At 39.7% G+C, this 18,986-nt stretch overlaps 1 protein-coding gene across 2 annotated transcripts in view; it reads left to right on the top strand.

Annotated features, from left to right (window-relative positions):
• The first annotated feature begins 7,015 nt into the window (after window positions 1-7,015).
• Window positions 7,016-18,986, top strand: part of zcchc9 (zinc finger, CCHC domain containing 9) — a 29,321-nt gene continuing 17,350 nt past the window's right edge. Inside the window, exons 1-3 of one of the 2 annotated variants that reach the window (XM_080189185.1) lie at window positions 7,016-7,077; window positions 9,830-10,226; window positions 16,545-16,698. In XM_080189185.1, coding sequence (XP_080045311.1) covers window positions 9,840-10,226; window positions 16,545-16,698 — 541 coding nt within the window. In that variant the 5' untranslated portion in view covers window positions 7,016-7,077; window positions 9,830-9,839. Of the gene's footprint in view, window positions 7,078-9,338; window positions 9,634-9,829; window positions 10,227-16,544; window positions 16,699-18,986 lie in introns of those variants that run through there. The other variant, XM_080189184.1, reaches the window with a different exon arrangement.

The raw sequence follows: 18,986 nt of genomic DNA on the forward strand, positions 1-18,986 counted from the left end.
CCAATCTACAGGGACTGTTCCAGGGTCCATAGCATCTTGGAAAATGACCACAAATACATCCACTATTTCTACTGCCACTTCCTTAAGTACTCTGGAACGTAGATTATCAAGCCCTGCGGATTTATCTGCTTTCAATCCCATCAATTTTCCCAGCACCATTTCTCTACTAATATTGATCTCCCTCAATTCTTCCTGCTCACTAAATCTTGCATTCTCCAACATCTCTGGTGTCTGATTTGTGTCCTCTTTTGTGAAGACAGAACCAAAGTATGTATTCAACTGCTCAGCCAATTCTTTGTCCCCTATTATACATTCCCCAATTTCTGTAGGGGACTTTCATTTGTCTTCACCAACTCCTTTCTCTTCTTGTATCTATAGAAACTCTTAGTGTTAGTTTTTATGTTCCTTGCAAGCTTACTTTCGTACTGTATTTTCCCCTGCTTAATCAATCCCTTGGTACTTCTTTGCTGAATTCTAAACTGCTCCCAATCCTCAGACCTATTACTTTTCTTGGCCAATCTGTATGCTTCATCCTTACATCAGATACTATCTCTAATTTCCTTTGTAAACTATGGATTGGCCCTCTTACCTATTTTGCTTTCATGCCAGACAGGAATAAACAATTGTTGCTGTTCCCTCAAGGTTTCTTGAATGTTTGCCATTGCTTATCCACTGTCATCCCTTTAAGTAATTCTCCCCAATCTATCAAGGCCAACTCATGCCTCATATCTTCATAGTTTTCTTGATTAAAATTCAACACCCTAGTCTCCAAATCAACTACTTCACTCTCCATCTTGATAAAAAATTCTATCATATTATTGTCGCTGATCCCAAGGCATCCCATACAGCTAGATTGGCAATGATTCCCTTCTCATTACATAGTGCTCGATCTAAGATGGCCTGCTCTCTAGTTGGTTCCTCCACATATTGATCAGGAAAACCATCCCATATACACTCCAGGAATTCCTCCTCTATGGCATTGTGGCTAATTTGATTTGCCCAATCTATATGCAGATTAAAATCACCTATGATCACTGATCTTCGCTTACCACTTGCATCTCTAACTTCATGTTTAACACCATTCCCAACATCACCTGCTGGGAATGGCACTAAACACCTGTTAGTGAACAGGACAAACCTGTTCTGCAAAGAATGAAGACAGCTCAGAACTGATGGCCCAGTTAGAATTTTCTACCTTGTTTGAACATTTAGTTAACTGAACCGGCAGATAAATTGGCTTTGGGATCACCTGCAGGGGTGAGAAAAATTGAGTTTACTGAAAGGATAGGAATATTTTTAAAATTGCAAGAGCTACCTGGTAGACCAAGTTCTCTGAAAGGTGAGGCAACAAAAGTGGCAAAACTTTTAGCCCACCCGGGTCTGCATGGATTTCTCCCGGCTTCCTCCCACCATCCAAAAATGTGCAGATTAGGTTGATTGGCCACGCCAAATTGCTCCTTAGTGTCCCAAGATATATAGGTTAGGGAATTAGCTTGACTTCCAAGAGATCCTATGGAGTCCTCCACTGCAGCGAGGAATTTTAAATTTCTGCCTTCAACTTCCATGTTTTCTTTGGAACTTTTCCCTGGTGATTTTCCTTCTGTGTGTCTGCTCCTTGAGCTATTCTTTAAATTACAATTCTTCTTTGAATTTGTTGTCGGTTTTGCAGGATTTTAGGTTTTCTCTGAACTTTTTTTGTGAGGTTTTGGGCTTTTCTATTCACTGCTATCATGCTATAGGGTGTTCAATACCACCCCACAAGTTTTAGTGAAGCCTTTGTAGTCTTAAAAATATTAACTGTATGTATTTATTAATTGTAAGAACTATGGACATATTTATAGTAAAAGACTCAGTTTAGGAGTTGTCTCTGTGCTTGCATGTGCACATGGCTCTGTCCAACACAAGACTGATATCTGGATGCAAGTCATGTGTTCTCTTATATCATTGTGTGGGCAGTACTGTACTCAGTCCCACATTAATCCTATTTTTTTAATTCACCCATGGGACATGGACGTCACTGGATGGCCAGTATTTGTTGCTCATCGTAGTTGCCCTTGGAAAGCAATTGAGAGTCAATCACTTTACTGTGATTCTGGAGTCACTAGTGACTGGAGTCACTAGCTTTCTTTCCCTGAAGGACATTAGTGAACCAGATAGGTTTTTCTGACAATAGACAATGGTTTCATGGTCAGTAGATCAGAATCAATAGATTCTTAATTCAAGATATTTTTTATTGAATTCAGATTCCACCATCTGCCTTGACAGGATTTGAACCCAAGTCCCCAGAATATTAGCTGAGTTTCTGGATTAATAATAGTCTAGTGATAATACCAGTAGGCCATCACCTCCCCTCTCTACGTTGGATCTCTATACCACAGTTATTGCAATAAATAAATCAATGAATATCAATGGTAATGAAGGCATTCTCCAAGCAATAAGCATTGCTCAGCATGAATAGAAGAGTCTTGTTCCAAGCTGAAATGAGAACTTTACAAAGAACAAAGAACAACACACAGCACAGGAAACAGGCCCTTCGGCCCAACGAGCCTGCGCCACCATCGTAACAATGTGTTTTTCCTCCTCCACCCTTGACCCATGTCTATGCTTATGGTACCCCCATTGGAAACCAGATTAAGGGGAGAATAATTTAGGGACAATTTGTTACACCAATCAGCCTAAGAGCACATCTTTGGGGTGCGGGAGGAAACCGGAGTACCCGGGGGAAACCCAAGCAACCACAGGGAGAATGTGCAAACTCCCACAGACACTGGCCCAAATCCATGTATCTGCACAGCTAACAGTGATAGTCACTGAGCTGTTGTGGTGCCCATCTGCTGGTCCAGTTTTAAGCATACACAAACGACGCGAAGTACTACGCCAATCTCAAAACATCTAAGAGCAGCCCACGCATGACCCACCGTGTGCATGCCCCTCGTTAGCCAACAAGGTGGACCGACACATCTGCGTTGCTTTTTAGGAAAAGCTAACATCCAAAGATGAGAAAGTTGTGAAATGTGATTTTAGAGAAGGAAGGAGAGGATCAGTTGGAGAAAACACAACAAATGAAGAAGATGGTGGAGGAGGAACAATCTTTAATGAATGTCATCAGTGAAAGGGAAGGAACAGTGGAATTTTAAGGTATGAACTTGCTGAAGGGTATGATTGAAGGAGGATTAGAAGGGTAGGAACATAGAAAAACAGGAGCAGGTGTAGGCCATTAAGCCTTTCAAGCCTGCTCTGCCATTCATTATAACCACGGATCTCTAGATGAAGAAATTTCTCCTCTTCTTAGTCCTAAATTGTTTACCCAGTATTGTTAGATTGTGACCCCTGATTCTGGACTCCCCTGCCATCGGGAACATACTTCGTGCATCTACTCTGTCCAGTCCTGCTTGAACTTTATAGGTTTCTATGAGAACCCCCCCTTACTCTTCTAAACTCCAATGAATATAATCCTAACTGACTTCATCTCTCATCATATCACAGTCCTGCCATCTTAGGAGTTGGCCAATTATTTGCTGCACTCCCTCTACGTGGAACTCTTTGTCACAAAAGACTGTGGAAGCCAGGTGATTGAGTGTCTTTAAGACAGAGATACTAGGTACTTGATTAATAAGGCAATCAAGGGTTATGGGAAAAAGACAGGAGAATGGGGATGAGAAAAATATCAGCCATGATTGAATGGTGGAGCAGATTCGATGGGCCGAGTGGCCTAATTCTGCTCCCAGGTCATATGGTCTTATGGTCTCTATAACAAGAACATCTTTCCTCAAATTATACTGTGTCCGCCATGCAAATGCCCACTCACTCAGCCTATACAAATCATGCTGAAGCATCTTTGCGTCCTCCTCACAGCTCACCATCCCACCCAACTTTGTATCATACGCATATTTGGAGATAAGACATTTAGTTCCCTTGACCAAATCTTCAATATATTATGTGAACTGTTGGGGTCCTAACACAGATCCCTGTGGTACCCCACCAGTATCAACCTGCTAATTGGAAAAAGACCCATTTATTCTTTGCTTTCTATCTGCTAACTAGATTCCTATCCACCTCAATGTATTACCTGAAATACCAAGCGTTCTAACTTTACATAATAATCTGCTACATGAGACCTTGTTAAAAGCCTTCTGAAAGTTTAAATAAATTACATTGACTGATTCTCCCTGGTCAACTCCACTAATTACATCGTCAAAGAATTTCAGTCAATTTGTCAAGCATGATTTCCCTTCCACAAATCCATGCTGACTTTGTCTCATTATACCACTGCCTTTCAAATGTTGTGCTATGAAATCCTTGATAATGGACTTTGATAACTTCCCTACTACAGATGTTAGGCTCACTGTTCTATAGTTCCTTGTTTTCCTTCTACACTCACTTTTTGAATAGCGGATTTACATTAGCTACCCTCCAATCTGTAGGAGCCAGTTCAGAGTCCAAAACTTTTGGAAAATTACCACCAATGGATCTACCATTTCTCAGGCCACTTGTTTAAGTATTCTAGGATGAAGATTATCAGACCCTGGACATTTATTTGCCTTCAATTCCATTAATTTCACTGAAACCATTTCTCTACTATTACTGATTTCCTTCAGCTCCTCACTGAAACCCGTGTTTCACAGAACTAGTACACTATTCATGTCTTCCTTTATGAAGACAGAAGCAAGGTAAAACTTTAGTTCCTCAGCCATTTCTTTGTTCCCGGTTATTAATTCCCTAGTTTCTGACTGTAAACATTTGTTTTTGTTGATCTTTTTCTCTTTACATATCTATAGAAAACTTTTAGAGTCTGTTTTTATGTTCCCCAATATCATACTTTCATACTCTATTTTTCCCTTTTTAATCAATCCTTTGGTCCCCCCTTTGCTGAATTTTAAACTGCTCTCAATCCTCAGATCCATTGTTTTTTCTTGCCAATTTGTATGCTTCTTCTTTGAATCTAATGCTATCTCTAATTTCTCTTGTAAGCAATGGTTTGGCCACAGTTCCCTTTCCACCCTTGTGCCACATAGGAATAAACAACTTTTGGAGTTCACCTATTCATTCCTTGATTGCCTACCATTGCCAGTTTACTGCCCTTCTTTTCAGTAATATTTCCAAACCATCATAGCTAATTCATGTTTCATACCATCGTAGTTTCCTTTATTGAGATTCCGGACCCTAGTCTCAGAATCAACTACGTCATTATCCACCTTGATAAAGAATTCCAGCGTATTATGATCACTCATCCTCAAGGCTTCTCTCACAACTAGATTGCCAACTAATCCTTTCTCCATGCACAATACCCAGCTCAAGATGGCCTATTCCCTTGTTGGTCCCTCAATGTCTTGGGTCCATAAAAAAATCACATATATACTCCAGAAATTCCTCCTCTATTGTACTGTGACTAATTTGACTCTCCCAATCTATATGCAGATTGAAGTTACCCATAATCACAGATGTTCCTTTATCACATGCATTTCTGATTTCCTGTCTAATGCTATTCCCAACATTATTGCTACAGCTTGGTGATCTGTATACTATCCCCAGAAATATTTTTTGCTCTTTTTTAACGCTACCCATACAGATTAAATCTCACTCTTTCATTCTGCTGGCTCTGTTCTCAGTCTCTCTCTTTTATCCTCCCAACTCTGCTGCCAGTCAATCTCTTTCTCCCAGCTCTGGTCTCAGTCTCATTATTTTATCTCCTGTCTCCACTCTCACTCTCATTCTTTCATCTCTCGGCTCTGCTCTCAGTCTCACTCTTTGATCTCCTGGCTCTACTCTCACTGTTCCTCGTTCTTTTATCCTCTAGGCCAGCTCTCATACAGTCAGTAGTTTTCTCTCTGTTTATTCCCTGTTCCTGATACAGTTAGTGTTCTTTCCTGTTTATTCCCTGTTCCTGATACAGTCAGGGATTTTCTGTCTGTTTATTCTGTGCCTTTATATTCATTCGTGGGACATCCTAGTTGCCCGAGGACAGTTTAGAGTCAAAATTGCTAGGGCCAGACCCAGGTATGGACGGCAGATTTCCTACCCTACAGGACATTAGTGAACCAGATAGGTTTTTCCAACAATTGACAATGGCCATCATTTATTCCAGATATTTTGTATTGAATTCAATTTCCACCATCTGGCGTGGTGGGATTCAAAGCCGGGTCCCCAGAACATTAGCTGAGCTTCTGGATTAATAATCCAGCAATAATACAACTAGGCCAACACCTCCCCTAGTACAGACAGCGACTTTGTTTTCTCTGTTTACTCCCTGTTCCTGATACAGTCAGTAATTATCTATTTCCTGTTCCTGATACAGTCAGTGATTATCTCTCTGTTTATTCCCTGTTCCTGGTACAGTCAGTGATTATCTCTCTGTTTATTTCCTGTTCCTGATACAGTCAGTGATTATCTCTCTGTTTATTCCTTGTTCCTGGTACAGTCAGTGATTATCCCTCTGTTTATTCCCCATTCCTGATACAGTCAGTGACTATCTTTCTGTTTATTCCCCGTTCCTGATACAATCAGTGATTATCCCTCTGTTTATTTTCTATTCCTGGTACAGTCAGTGATTATCTCTCTTTTATTCCCTATTCCTCATACAGTCAATGATTTCTGTTCTGTTTATTCCCTGTTCCTGATTCAGTCTGTGATTTCCCCTCTGTTTCTTCCTGATTCCTGATACAGTCAGTGATTTTCTCTCTGTTTATTCCCAATTCCTGGTACAGTCAGTGATTTTCCCTGTGTTTATTCCCTATTCCTGGTACAGTCAGTGATTTTCCTTCTGTTTATTCCCTATTCCTGGTACAGTCAGTGATTTTCCTTCTGTTTATTCCCTATTCCTGGTACAGTCAGTGATTTTCCCTGTGTTTATTCCTTATTCCTGGTACAGTCAGTGATTTTCCCTGTGTTTATTCCCTATTCCTGGTACAGTCAGTGATTTTCCCTGTGTTTATTCCCTATTCCTGGTACAGTCAATGGTCAGCTCTGTGTTTTGCAGCTCTCACGGGGCGGAACCTTTCTGCCGCTCTCTGGACCGGACGGATCAGTTTGAATGCGGCACCGGAAGTGAGGGGCCGGCTGGAGGAGTGCTGACTTTGGGTAAGGAAGCGGCCCAGTCTTCAGGAAAAAGGGAATTTGGGACGAGAGGCCGGATTTAGGTCGGGTCTGAGCCTCCGTCTCCCTGCGGGGACTCCCCTCCCGGAGGAGTCGCTTCCTGACCCGCTCCCGGGGTCCTGAGCTCAGGATGGGACACTGAGAGTCCCTCAGGTCCCCACCTCCTGCAGCAAGGAGCAGCCCTCCACATCCTGGCCGCTGGCTCGCACTGACATCGACCCTAACACTGCAGCCAGGCCGATGACCACCTCAATAACAGAGAAAAGCAGACTATTCCCCCCACCCGACCCCCATCACCATTAGCATCTTAAGGGTCACCAGTTTTACCACTATCAGTGCTTGAGCTGTAAGAGCACAGCTGGAAACTTTGCGTCGAGTGGCTCATGCCTCGAGAACATAAGAACAAGAAACAGGATTAGGCCAGGAAATTAGGGGGAAAAAAACCCATAATTTCTAGCAGAATTGTGCCAAGTACAAATGATGGAATATTGGACATCACTGACACATGATTCTCGTTATCCTCTTGTTCTTTCAGTATCTACACCCTGCCCAAGATTCCAGCAATTTTCCCATGACAGATGTTAAGCTAACACACCTGTCGTTTTTTGCTCTTGAGTCTCCCTCCTTTGTTTAATGAAAGAGTTACATTCTGTAACTTCTCCAATCTGATGGGACCTTTCCAGAATCAAGAGATTTTTGGAAAATTGAAACCAATAATCTGCTATCTCAGAAACAATTTATTTTACCACCCTTAGATGAAGTTCATCAGGACCTGGGTTCAGAAGAACACTTAGTTACAACAATCTTCTCAATATCTTTTCCTTGTGATTGCAATTATTTTAAGTTCATCCCTCTGTTTCACCCCTTGATGCACAATTCTTTTTGAGATGTTAATTGTATAATCTGTAGTGAAGACATTAATTCCTCAGACTCGCTCTCTAGAAGACCAATGCTTATTTTAGTTGCTCTTTTCCGATTTGGATATCTGCAGAAACTTTGTTTTTATAATTCCATCTAACTTTCCCTCATACTCTTTCTCCCGCTTCAATATTCCATCAGTGATTTGGATAGGGAGCAGCAAGGTTGCATAGTAGTTAACATTGCTGCCTCTCAGTGCCAGGGACCCGAGTTCAATTCAGATCTTGGATGACATTCTGGGTGTAATTTTACGGCCTCACTAAGATCCTACCTGAGGCCAATGGAGAGTTCCATTGTGGGACCCTTGCCTGCACCGATTCCAGGGCAGGCAAGGTGGTAGAGTTTGGGCCTTTGGGTCTGTGTGGGTTTCCTCCGGGTGCTCCAGTTTCCTCCCACAGTCCAAAAATGTGCAGGTTAGGTGGGTTAGCCATGCTGAATTCACAAGGTTGTGGGGATAGGGCAGCATTTGGACCTGAGTAGGATGTTTTTTCAGAGAGTTGGTGCAGACTTGATGTGCTGAATGGCCTCCTTTTACATTGTAGAGATTCAGTGGCTCCTATCTTTTTTTATTCTGTCCAATCTTCTGCCACTAATCTTTATTGAATTGTATGCATTTTCTTTCAATTTGATGCTATCTTTGACATTCTTAATTAGCCATGGATATTGCATCATTCCCCCAGAGTCCTTTATTCTCACTGACATGTATCTTTGCTGAGTTTTTTGAAATATTTCCTGGGAGATAACAAGAATAGGTTATGAACTTGGATGATCAGCCATGATTGTAATGAATGGCGGTGCAGACTCAAATGGCCAACTCCTGCTTCTATTTTTTATGTTTCTAAACATTTGCCATTGTATCTTGCCTGACCCATTCCTTAACCTAAATTTCCAGTTCATTTGATACAGCTCTGCTTTCATACCCTCATAATTCCCCTTATTTAAGATTAAAAGACTAGATTTAGACCCACCCTTCTCTCCCACAAGTTGGATATGGAATTCAATTGTATTATGATCATTGCTACTTAGGGGCATCTGTACTATGAAATCAATAATTAACCTTATTAACAATTCAAAATAGCCTACTTTCTGATTAGCTCTAGCATGCACTGCTGTAAGAAACTGTCGCAAAAACTCTGTATGAACTCATCTTCTGGTCTATCTTTGGCAACCCACCTAATCTATATGGGGACTAAAATCACCATGATTTTGCTTTACCTTTCTCAGAAGCTCCCGTTATTTCTTCCTATATATCCTGATCTACATTCTAGTTACTTCTAGGGAACCTATAAAGTACTCCCACAAGTGACTTCCTATTTTTTCTATTTCTTATTTGTACCTGTAACTCAATGGCCAGAATTCTCTGGCCTTTCACAACAGTGTGATTTCCTGTCTGCAGTGAATGGAGATTTAGCTGAGCGTCAAATTCTCTGTTCCTAGCTGCAGTGGCGGGGGGAGTGAACAACCAGAGAATCCCGGCCAATACCTCAACCAAATTGCTACTCAGAACCGAGACAGCGTCTGCAAATTAAAGAATCGGGGACAAAGGAATGCTTGACCCTGGAGATGTTCAGTCACTTCAGATGAAGTGAAGTGAAGCCAGATATCTCCAGTTTCTGCTAAAAGGTATTTACAACTAGAATTTGATGACAACAAACCTCTTACGATATTCATTTTACTAGAAATCCATTGTCAAGATCTTTTTATTATGATTGAATAATTCAAATTCTGTTTTATCATTCTCATTCACAGTGTAAATATTGAGCTCAAGTTTTATGCTTCCTATTTTCATAAAGCTTTGTCTTACTCTGCGTTGTCACAGAAAGAACACAATGACACGTTGGGCTCGTGCTAACAACATCCACAAAAGGAAGCTCCTGGAACCTACGCCATGGAATCAGATGAAACAGAATGGTAATAATGTTCCAAATAGGACAAAATTAAAAAGCAGTCAGCCTAAAAAGCAGCCAGCCAAAAATTGTAAGAAACCGGAAAAATTTGAACGCAAAGAGAGCGAATGGTACCACAAGAAAGAAGAATATCATAGTGAAGATGTTAATGGGTTCTTGGATTACCTGAAAGAAACTGGCCAGGTTCTCCATAAAGGAACAGTGGTGCCAGCGGACAGTCAAAAAGTTGACGCAGCACTAGCCCTGAAGAAGGACCAGAGACGAGAGCACAGAAGGGTGAAGAGGCAAATACAAAAGAAAAATGCAATGGTAATTTTCAAATGTAGTTCAGTCAGTCTGAAATAGCCTTAAAGATTGTAGTATGCAAGTTTGTGTATATCTTTATCCAGACTAATATTTAAGATAGAGAATTGTGACAACTCAGAAATATAGTTTAACCTTACATTTTCAGCTGTCCTTCATCTAATAGAAGTTCTCACATGGGAAAGACTAATGTGCCAGTTTAATTGTAACAACTGTTTTTTTTTAAATTCATTCTTGGGATGGGGGTGTCACTGGCTAGGCCATCACTAATTGCAGTTGAGAAGGTGGTGGTGAGCTTCCTTTTTGATACACTGCACTCCAGGTGGTGTAAGTGCACCCACAGTGCGGCTAGGGAGAGAGTCAGGATTTTGACCCAGAAACAGTGATATATTTCCAAGTCAGGATGGTGAGTGGCTAGGAGAGGAACTTCCAGGTTGTGATGTTCCCATGTGTCTGTTGCCCTTGTCCTTCTCGATGGTAATGGTTGTGGGTTTGGAAGGTGCTGTATCAGGATGGTTGGTGAGCCCCTACAGTGCACACTTCGTACACACTACTGCCACTGTGCATTGGTGATGTAAGTGAATGTTTGCGGATGCTGTTCCAGTCAACTGGGCTGCTTTGTCCTGGATAGTGTTGAGCTTGAATGTTGTTGGAGCTGCATTCATCCAGGCAAAAGGAGAGTATTCCATCACACTCCTGATTTGTGCCTTGTAGATATATGATTGACATGCTGTGTGTGTATCGTGTGTAGCATGTAAAAACAGATTTTGCAGACTTATGAAATGAACCTCATGCATGATTTAAAAATTACTGCCTTACTCTTATCCTTTTAGAATTTCCTTTCAAATATTTTAAAATTAAGCTTTTATCAACTTTTTGGGCAGAGCCATGCTGGGTTTTCTGAAATTGAATATTTCTAGTGGGATACCACAAGGATCAGTACTTCGGCCTCAGCTGTTCACAATCTGTCTCAATGATTTAGATGCGGAAACCAAATGCAATATTTCCAAGTTCGCGGATGATACAAAGCTAGGCGGAAATGTGCTGTGAAGAAGATATAAAGCGGCTACAGGAGGATTTGAACTGACTTAGTAAATGGGCAAGAACGCAGCATTTGGAATATAATGTGGAAAAATGTGAGCTAATCTAGGTTGGTTGAAGGGACAAATGCAGAATATTTTTTAAATGGTAAGAAATCTTTATCCATAAGTCACCGAAGACTAACATGCAGACGCAGCAAGCTATTTGTAAACCTAATGGAATCCTTTATCGCAAGAGGATTTGAGTACAGGAGCAGCGAGGTCTTACTTCAATTGTACGGAAGCTTGGTTAGACCACATCTGGAGTACTGGAGTCCCCAATTTTGGTCCCCTTACTTCAGAAAGGATATCATTGCCATAGAGGGAGTGCAACAAAGGTTCACCAGACCTGTTCTAGGGATGGCAGGACAGTCTTATGAAGAGACACGGTCAACACGGTGGCACAGTGGTTAGCACTGCTGCCTCACAGCATCAGGGAACCAAATTCGGGTCAGTGTCCTGGTTTGGGTCACTGTCTTTGCAGAGTATGCATGTTCTCCCTGTGTTTGCGTAGGTTTCCTCCGGGTGCTCCGGTTTCCTCCCACAGACCAAAGACGTGCTGGTAGGTTGCATGCTAAATTCCCCCTCCGTATACCTGAACAGGTGCTGGAATGTGGCAACCAGGAGATTTTCACACTAACTTCATTGCAGTGTTGATATAAACCCACTTATGATAATTAAATAAACTTTAACTTTAGATGGGGCAAACTGGGCCAGTATTGTCTAGAGGTTTGAAGAATGAGAGGTGATCTCATTGAAAGCTACAAAATACTTAACAGAAAGACAAGGTAGATGAAGGTGAGATGTTTCTCTTGGTTGGGGTGTCTAGCATCAGGACACACAATTTCAAAATAAGGGGGACTCTTAGGACAAGGATGAGGAGATACTTCTTTACACAAAGGATTGTGAATCTTTGGAATTCTCTACCCTAGAGGGCTGTAGAAGCTCAGTCATTGTGTTTAAGGTAGAGATTGACAGATTTCTAATTAACAATAACATTAGGATTGTGTGGGTAAAAGATATTGAAGTGTTTGCACTGCCATCATTATATTGAATGGTGGAGCAGACTCAAAGGGCTGAATGGCTTCCTCCTGTTCTTAAGTTCCTATGACTCAAATCTCTAACCAGGAAAACTTAGATGCAAAATACTTGTTGCATATAATAAAACGTAAGTATTCAATGGGTTGAATAATGTAATGTGCTTCATTTATCGAGGTGTTGTTATACTGAACAACAAGAGGAAAAGTTTAAAATCATCAAATATCTAGGCAATGAATTTTTCTCAGCAGAGTTAGCCAAATGGCCAGGCCTAAAATCCAGGATACCAGCAAGACAAAAATAAAGTTGAAGTTGAGGTAAATTAAGCAGTTGTAGTCAGGTGCCACAAAACTTGTGAAATTGAAAAAGAGCTGAGGCTTCTGAGGTAAAAGGCAGACAGATAAGATGGGAAAGCAGTTCCATAGTTTAGAGAATCTTGGAAAGAATTCACAAGTTTTGGGCTGATAACGTAAGAATATAAGAAATAGCTTACTGTGTCATTCAGTATCTTTCATGGCTGATCTTCTGTCTTAATTCCTTTTCCCTGCCTACTCCACATGTCCCTTGATCAAAATCTATTCCAACCTTGAACCTACTCAACGATGAAACATCTACAGCCCTCCAGATAGACAATTCCAAATATTCACAACCTTCTGAGTAAAGAGTTTTCTCCTCATCATAGTCCTAAATGATATTAGCATTTTTTAAATTCCAGATTTATTTAATAAATTGAATTGAAATTCCCCAATTGACATGATGAAGTTTGAACTCCTGTCTCCAGATCATTAGCCTAGTCCTTTGGATTACTAGTCTAATAACATAACGCCAATGCCACAGCACCCACTATAGGAAAAGAAAGAATGGTAAGTGTGAGTTTAAAATTGTGAGGATAAAAAGAGCAGGAAGAAACCCCAATGTTAATTCATCAGAATATATCCATTTTTAAGAGTTTCATTGAATTCAGTAGGGAGGTAGTGTGATCTGACATTTATAGACTGAAGCTTTAACTTTGTAATGAGCAATATTTAACCCAATGCATCATCTATTTGATATACCTAAGTGTGTTCCCAAAGCTAGACTTATAAAATGTATTTTGTGCCACAGATACATTTTAAAAATTAATTCATTGATTTAGATTCCCATGGGATATAATGCAACTGAGAAAATGTAATGCCCTCAATAAGATACAGCACTAGCCCAATCCACCACCCCCCTGCCACTTTCCTGACCCTGAACTTACAACTTTATGAAGTTTCCTCTCCTCTCTAGGCTCATCTTGTCCAAGACACCAATTTCTGCTTCCTCAATCCTATTCCCACTAAACACCCCACTAATACATGCAAAATATTTCCCTTGTTGGCTCCTGTTTTGGCTAATATCGGTATTGGTTCTTTCTCCTCAGCTACTGTAAATTTCTCTTTGAAGTCTGTTGCAATACCCTGTTCTTACAAAATCAACTCTCGCCACCTTGCAACTACATCCACCTTCCCTTTCTTCTCCAAATTCCTTGAAAATGTTGTTGACTCCTAAATTTGTGCAGATCTTTCCCAGAACTCTATATCTAAAATCAGGTTTCTGACTTATGTAAACAGCTCTGATCTAAATGATAAATGACATCAGATGAGACTGTAGCAAAGGTAAACTATCTTTTCTTATTCTTTTCAACCTGTCTGCAACCTTAGATATGCTTGACCACACCATTCTCCTCAAGCGCCTTTCTACTGTTGTCTAGCTGTGTGGATCCTCCTTGTCTATTCAGTCATAGCCAGAGAATCACCTGTAATGGCCCTTTTTCTGCTCTTGCACCCAAGATTCTAATTCACAGTCCTCTTGTACTCTTTTGCTGCCTGTGTCCTAGCTCAGATCAAGTCCTGTTCAGTTATCACTTCTGTGCTCATGGACCTACATTAGCCACAATGCCTCAATTTTAAAATTTGCATCCTTGTTTTCATATACCTCCATGGCCTCAACCATCCCCTCATCTGTGTAATGTCCTCTGAGATATCTAATGTCGTCCCATTCAGACGTCTTTAACATTCCCAATTTTAATCACTCAATTGGTAACAGTGCCTTCAGCTATAAAAGCTCTGTGCTCTAGAATTCCCTGTCTAAATCTTTCTGCCTGCCCTCTTTTTGCTCCATTAAGATACTCTTAATTATTTTTTTGCCAAGCTTTTGATTATCAGCCCTAATATCTTGACCTGCTGACAGATTTGTTTGATCACATCCTTGTTAAGCACCTTGTTGGCATTGCTTAAATACAAATTGTTGTAGTTGTTAAAATTCAGTTTAAATGCACTATATGGTCATGAAATACTGTGTTGATTTACACTGTTGACAATAGATATTCATGCAGGTGAATTTTACTTTTTGTCTTTTTGCATTAGCATGGTTTTATTAATGATTAAATGTCATATCTATTCCTCAAAACCTACATGGATCTTGAAGCATTGAGGCCAAGTATTCATAGCTTACTTATGCATTCAGTACATGCAAAAATGCACTTAAAATACGGCATTTACAACTGCATTTTATGGCTGGGAATTCAAACATGTTACAATACTGAGCTCAGTATTAACTTGATCAAACCCTCCAAGTCTGAATCCTCCTTACAAATTGCCACTTTATATACAATTTTCCTACTCTTCCTACCTGACCTCCAAGATGGCTCCACATTCATAGTTATTTTAAAATGATCAGTAATCAATTAATGAAGTTTTTTGTACATTGAATTAAAGAAATCAAGGTAATTGTTAATTTCAGTTATGTTATAATTCTGTCTTTGCTCATGTAGAGATCCACTGATTTGATTTTAAATGCTGAATAGATAGATATTGATCCAGATTTTGCTGGTATGAGCTATTTCATACTATGACATATTGGGGTTGTTCCTGAACATTTAAATCTTAAACAAAATTGCTCAAAGAGCTGATAACAAGGTAGCAAAGAGAAGAGGGTATCTGGGACCTTGATGAACCAAATGGTAAATGGTATTCTTCTTGATTTAAAATTAAAATAAACAAGAAGAATGGAGAAGTAGCTGAATTGAAGTAGATGAATACGATGTTATATCAGGTACAAGAAGAAAGGGAAAGAGAGATTAAAGATACAAAAAAAGTAAGATTTTTCTTTTAATTGACATTTTCAAAATTTGTAACAACTCATAAACTGAAGGAATGAGGCTCCACACTGATAATTGTTTACTTTTTGTACAAAGGATTTTTTGGTAGTCAAGCCACGACAGAGCAGCCATGATCTAATTGAATGGCGGGGCAGGCTCGAAGGGCTAGTTGGCCTACTCCTGCTCCTATTTCTTATGTTCTTATGTTCTTATTAGCTATTATCATATTGTTAAAAGTTACATATACAGATGATTATTAAGCTTAACTTTCTTGAGGTTAGGTGTAAGCTGTCATTTTCACAAAGCTAATGTCAAAGTGGCAAAAATCAACCAGCAAACTGGAGCAATTTGCAATTCATGGGTGCCTTTTCCTCACTACAAGATGTTGGCTGATTTGAACATTAATAACAATGTGCTTCTTTTCAGACTCCATTATTTCTTTCAGCAAATTCTGGCCCAATATTTTTCACAGATATTCTGCCCTTGCAGGATTTTTATGATTGATATGGATGAAAATAATTCAGTCTTCAAAACACTTTTTGTCTCTTAGTCCCTTAACTGAGCTGAAGGAGGCACATCCCCCCACTCCTTTGGAGTACAGATTGATAGTACATTAACACAAAAAATGTAAAAATATAAATAGAAGATAACAAACCATTATTTGCAGACACTGATAATTATCAAAAGCAATGTGATTTTATTAGCAAATATCTTAATACTGGCCATTTCAATCTATATATTCAATTCAGCCTGGTCAATCATATAGGTATTGTAATTACTATAATGATGTTTATCAGTAGGACAACAAACTGGTTTCTGAGTTTAAATTGTGGAAGAGTAAAGCATTTGTATTTAACAGTGCATTTTGGATATTATGACACCCTGGAGATGAGATTGAACTATATTTTTGAATTGCGACAATATAAGAATTACTACTTAATAAAACATAATTATATGTGGGAAATGTGGGCAGCTATGTTTCATTTGAGTTGCAGAAAATATTCTGTGCTAAGTGGGTTAATAATTATACGTACACAGTTGAATGAAAAATCCTAACATTTTTGTTTTTTCCCTCGCCTTGCAAAGATATGCTTCCACTGCAGAAAAGCAGGGCATGGAATGGAACAGTGCCCAGAAATGGACAGAGATGAAGAAGAAATGGGAAGTGGTATCTGTTACCGATGTGGCTCCACAGAACACGAGCTCCAGGAGTGCAGAGCAAAAGTTGACCCTGCATTAGGTAAAACTGAGCGTAGAACTTCATATGTAAGTGGGTGCATCCACTTTAAAGAGACAATGATTTCAGTTCTAGTTTTTTGAATTATCTCAGGGGATGTGGTGCACTGCTTTAACAGAATAACCAAGTCATGTTATCTAGTTAAGCAGGACAGCTGCTGTTTTGTCAGTTGACAGTTCAGTAGCCATGCAACAACTCTTGTTCGTGCGCCAATGGAATGGTTGAGTCATATAGCTGAATGAAATGCTGGTAGGCTAAGGAGATCACAAACAGGCATGTTTGTGCAGCTTCTATTGAGTGGGCAATCACTTAATCCAGCTGAATCTGTTTCCAGTGAAGTGCCCTGATTAAATTCTTATTACTGTATACTTATTTTCCCTTTCCTTGTCCCTGCAGAACCAAATATTGTACATTAACCTTTGTGATGATGAATGTAATTTAATATGTCTTTGATTATTTTGTACCATTATCTAAATGTAGACAGTATACTGGATACCAATTTAATGTTGGCAGATCGAAAATAAATGTTCAATAGCAGATTTACAATAGCTTTTCCTTCACCACTTTTCCTCCTTCCCCTCTCCCAGAAGCACTGACTCTGCCTCCACTATTTCGTACAATCCTGGCTGACCTTGAGTTTCAGCTCCATTTTCCTGTACCAGAAATGCCTTAATTTCCTGAGAGAGCAAAAATCTGTCCATCCCAGTCTTAAATGTATTCAACAATGGAGCATCATAACCCTCTAGGCTAGAGAATTCCAAAGATTCATAACCTTTTGCGTGAGTAATTTTTTCCTCATCGCAGCTCTCAGCCCCCTGCCCTGAGAATGTGTCCCTATGTTTTAGATTGCCTGACCAACAGAAATGATCTCCCAGGGTCCACCATCTCAAGCCCTTTCAGAACATAGTTGGATTTAGTAAGATCATCTCCTATTCTTCTAAACTCCAGGGAATATAAGCCGCACTTGCTCAGCCTTTCATCGTAGGACAAATCCCTCATCCCAGGGATCAATTTAGTGAATCTTTGTTATAATGCCTCCAATACAAGTATATGCTTTCTTGAATGTAGAGTCCAAAACTGCAGACAGTATTCCAAACATGGCCTCACTAAAACCCTGTACAATTGTAGCAAGACCTCTTTAGTTTTGTACCCCAGTCTCCTCGCAATAAAAAACATGCCATTTGCTTTCCTAATTGCTTGATGAACCTGCATGCTAACACAGTGTTCCTTGTACAAGCACACTCAAGTCTCTTTGAACATCAACATTTAAAGTTTCTCACATTTTAAAAAAAATTCTGCTATTTTATTCTTACATTTTACTTCCCAATATTGTACCTCATCTGCCATCATCTTGCCCATTCACATAACCTGTGTATGTCAAATCCTAATGCAGCCTCTGTGTCCTCCCCCACAGCTTACTTTTCCACCTAGCTTGGCGTCATTGGCAAACTTAGATAATTACTCTCTGTCTTTTCCTCTAAGTCATTAATATAGATTGTAAATAGCTGAGGCCCCAGCACTGATCCTTGTAGCACTTGGTTTATGTCCACTCTCCGTTTTCTATCCAGTAACCAATTTTCTATCCATGTTAGCATATCACCCCCAACTCCACAAGTCCTCATTTTGCCTGTTAAGCTTCTGTGCCACACCTATTGAATATTTTTTGGTAATCCAACTACACCCTAGGATGGACCTAGCAACTTAATAGCTTTTAATTATGATAATTTTCTCAATACCCTTTCCTTGTTGATTGTAATTACTTTGTTCCTTTCCCCCTTTCAGCTCCTGAATCACACTTATTTCTGGGACATTGTTTCTACAGTGAAGACAGACATCAAATACTTATTCAGCCATTCCCTTATTTCCCATTATTAATTTCCCATCAAACTCTTTAGAAGACCAACAGTCACATTAATTACACTTCCTTTTCACATAAGTGTAGAAACTCTTATTGCTTTTATAATTCTAACTAGCTTTCTGTCATCTTTAATTTCTTCTTCCTTATTCTTCTATCAGTCATTCTTTTATCTCTTTTATATTCTGTCCAATCCGCTTGCATAGCATTAACCTTTGCAAAATTGCACATATTTCCTTTCAATATGATACTACTAATTACTTTAGTCTGTTACATATGGTACATCCTTCCCTCAGAGACTCTCTTTTCCACGAAAATGTATTTTTCTGAGTATTCTCAAATATCTTCTTAAATGCCTGTCACTGCATCTCGACTGACCTATTCCTTAAACTAATTTCCCAGTTCACTTTAGCCAGCTCTGTCTTTATGCTCTCAT

This window comes from Carcharhinus amblyrhynchos, chromosome 5 (genome assembly GCF_965287045.1).
Source record: "Carcharhinus amblyrhynchos chromosome 5, sCarAmb.v2.hapA, whole genome shotgun sequence".
Taxonomy (NCBI): domain Eukaryota; kingdom Metazoa; phylum Chordata; class Chondrichthyes; order Carcharhiniformes; family Carcharhinidae; genus Carcharhinus; species Carcharhinus amblyrhynchos.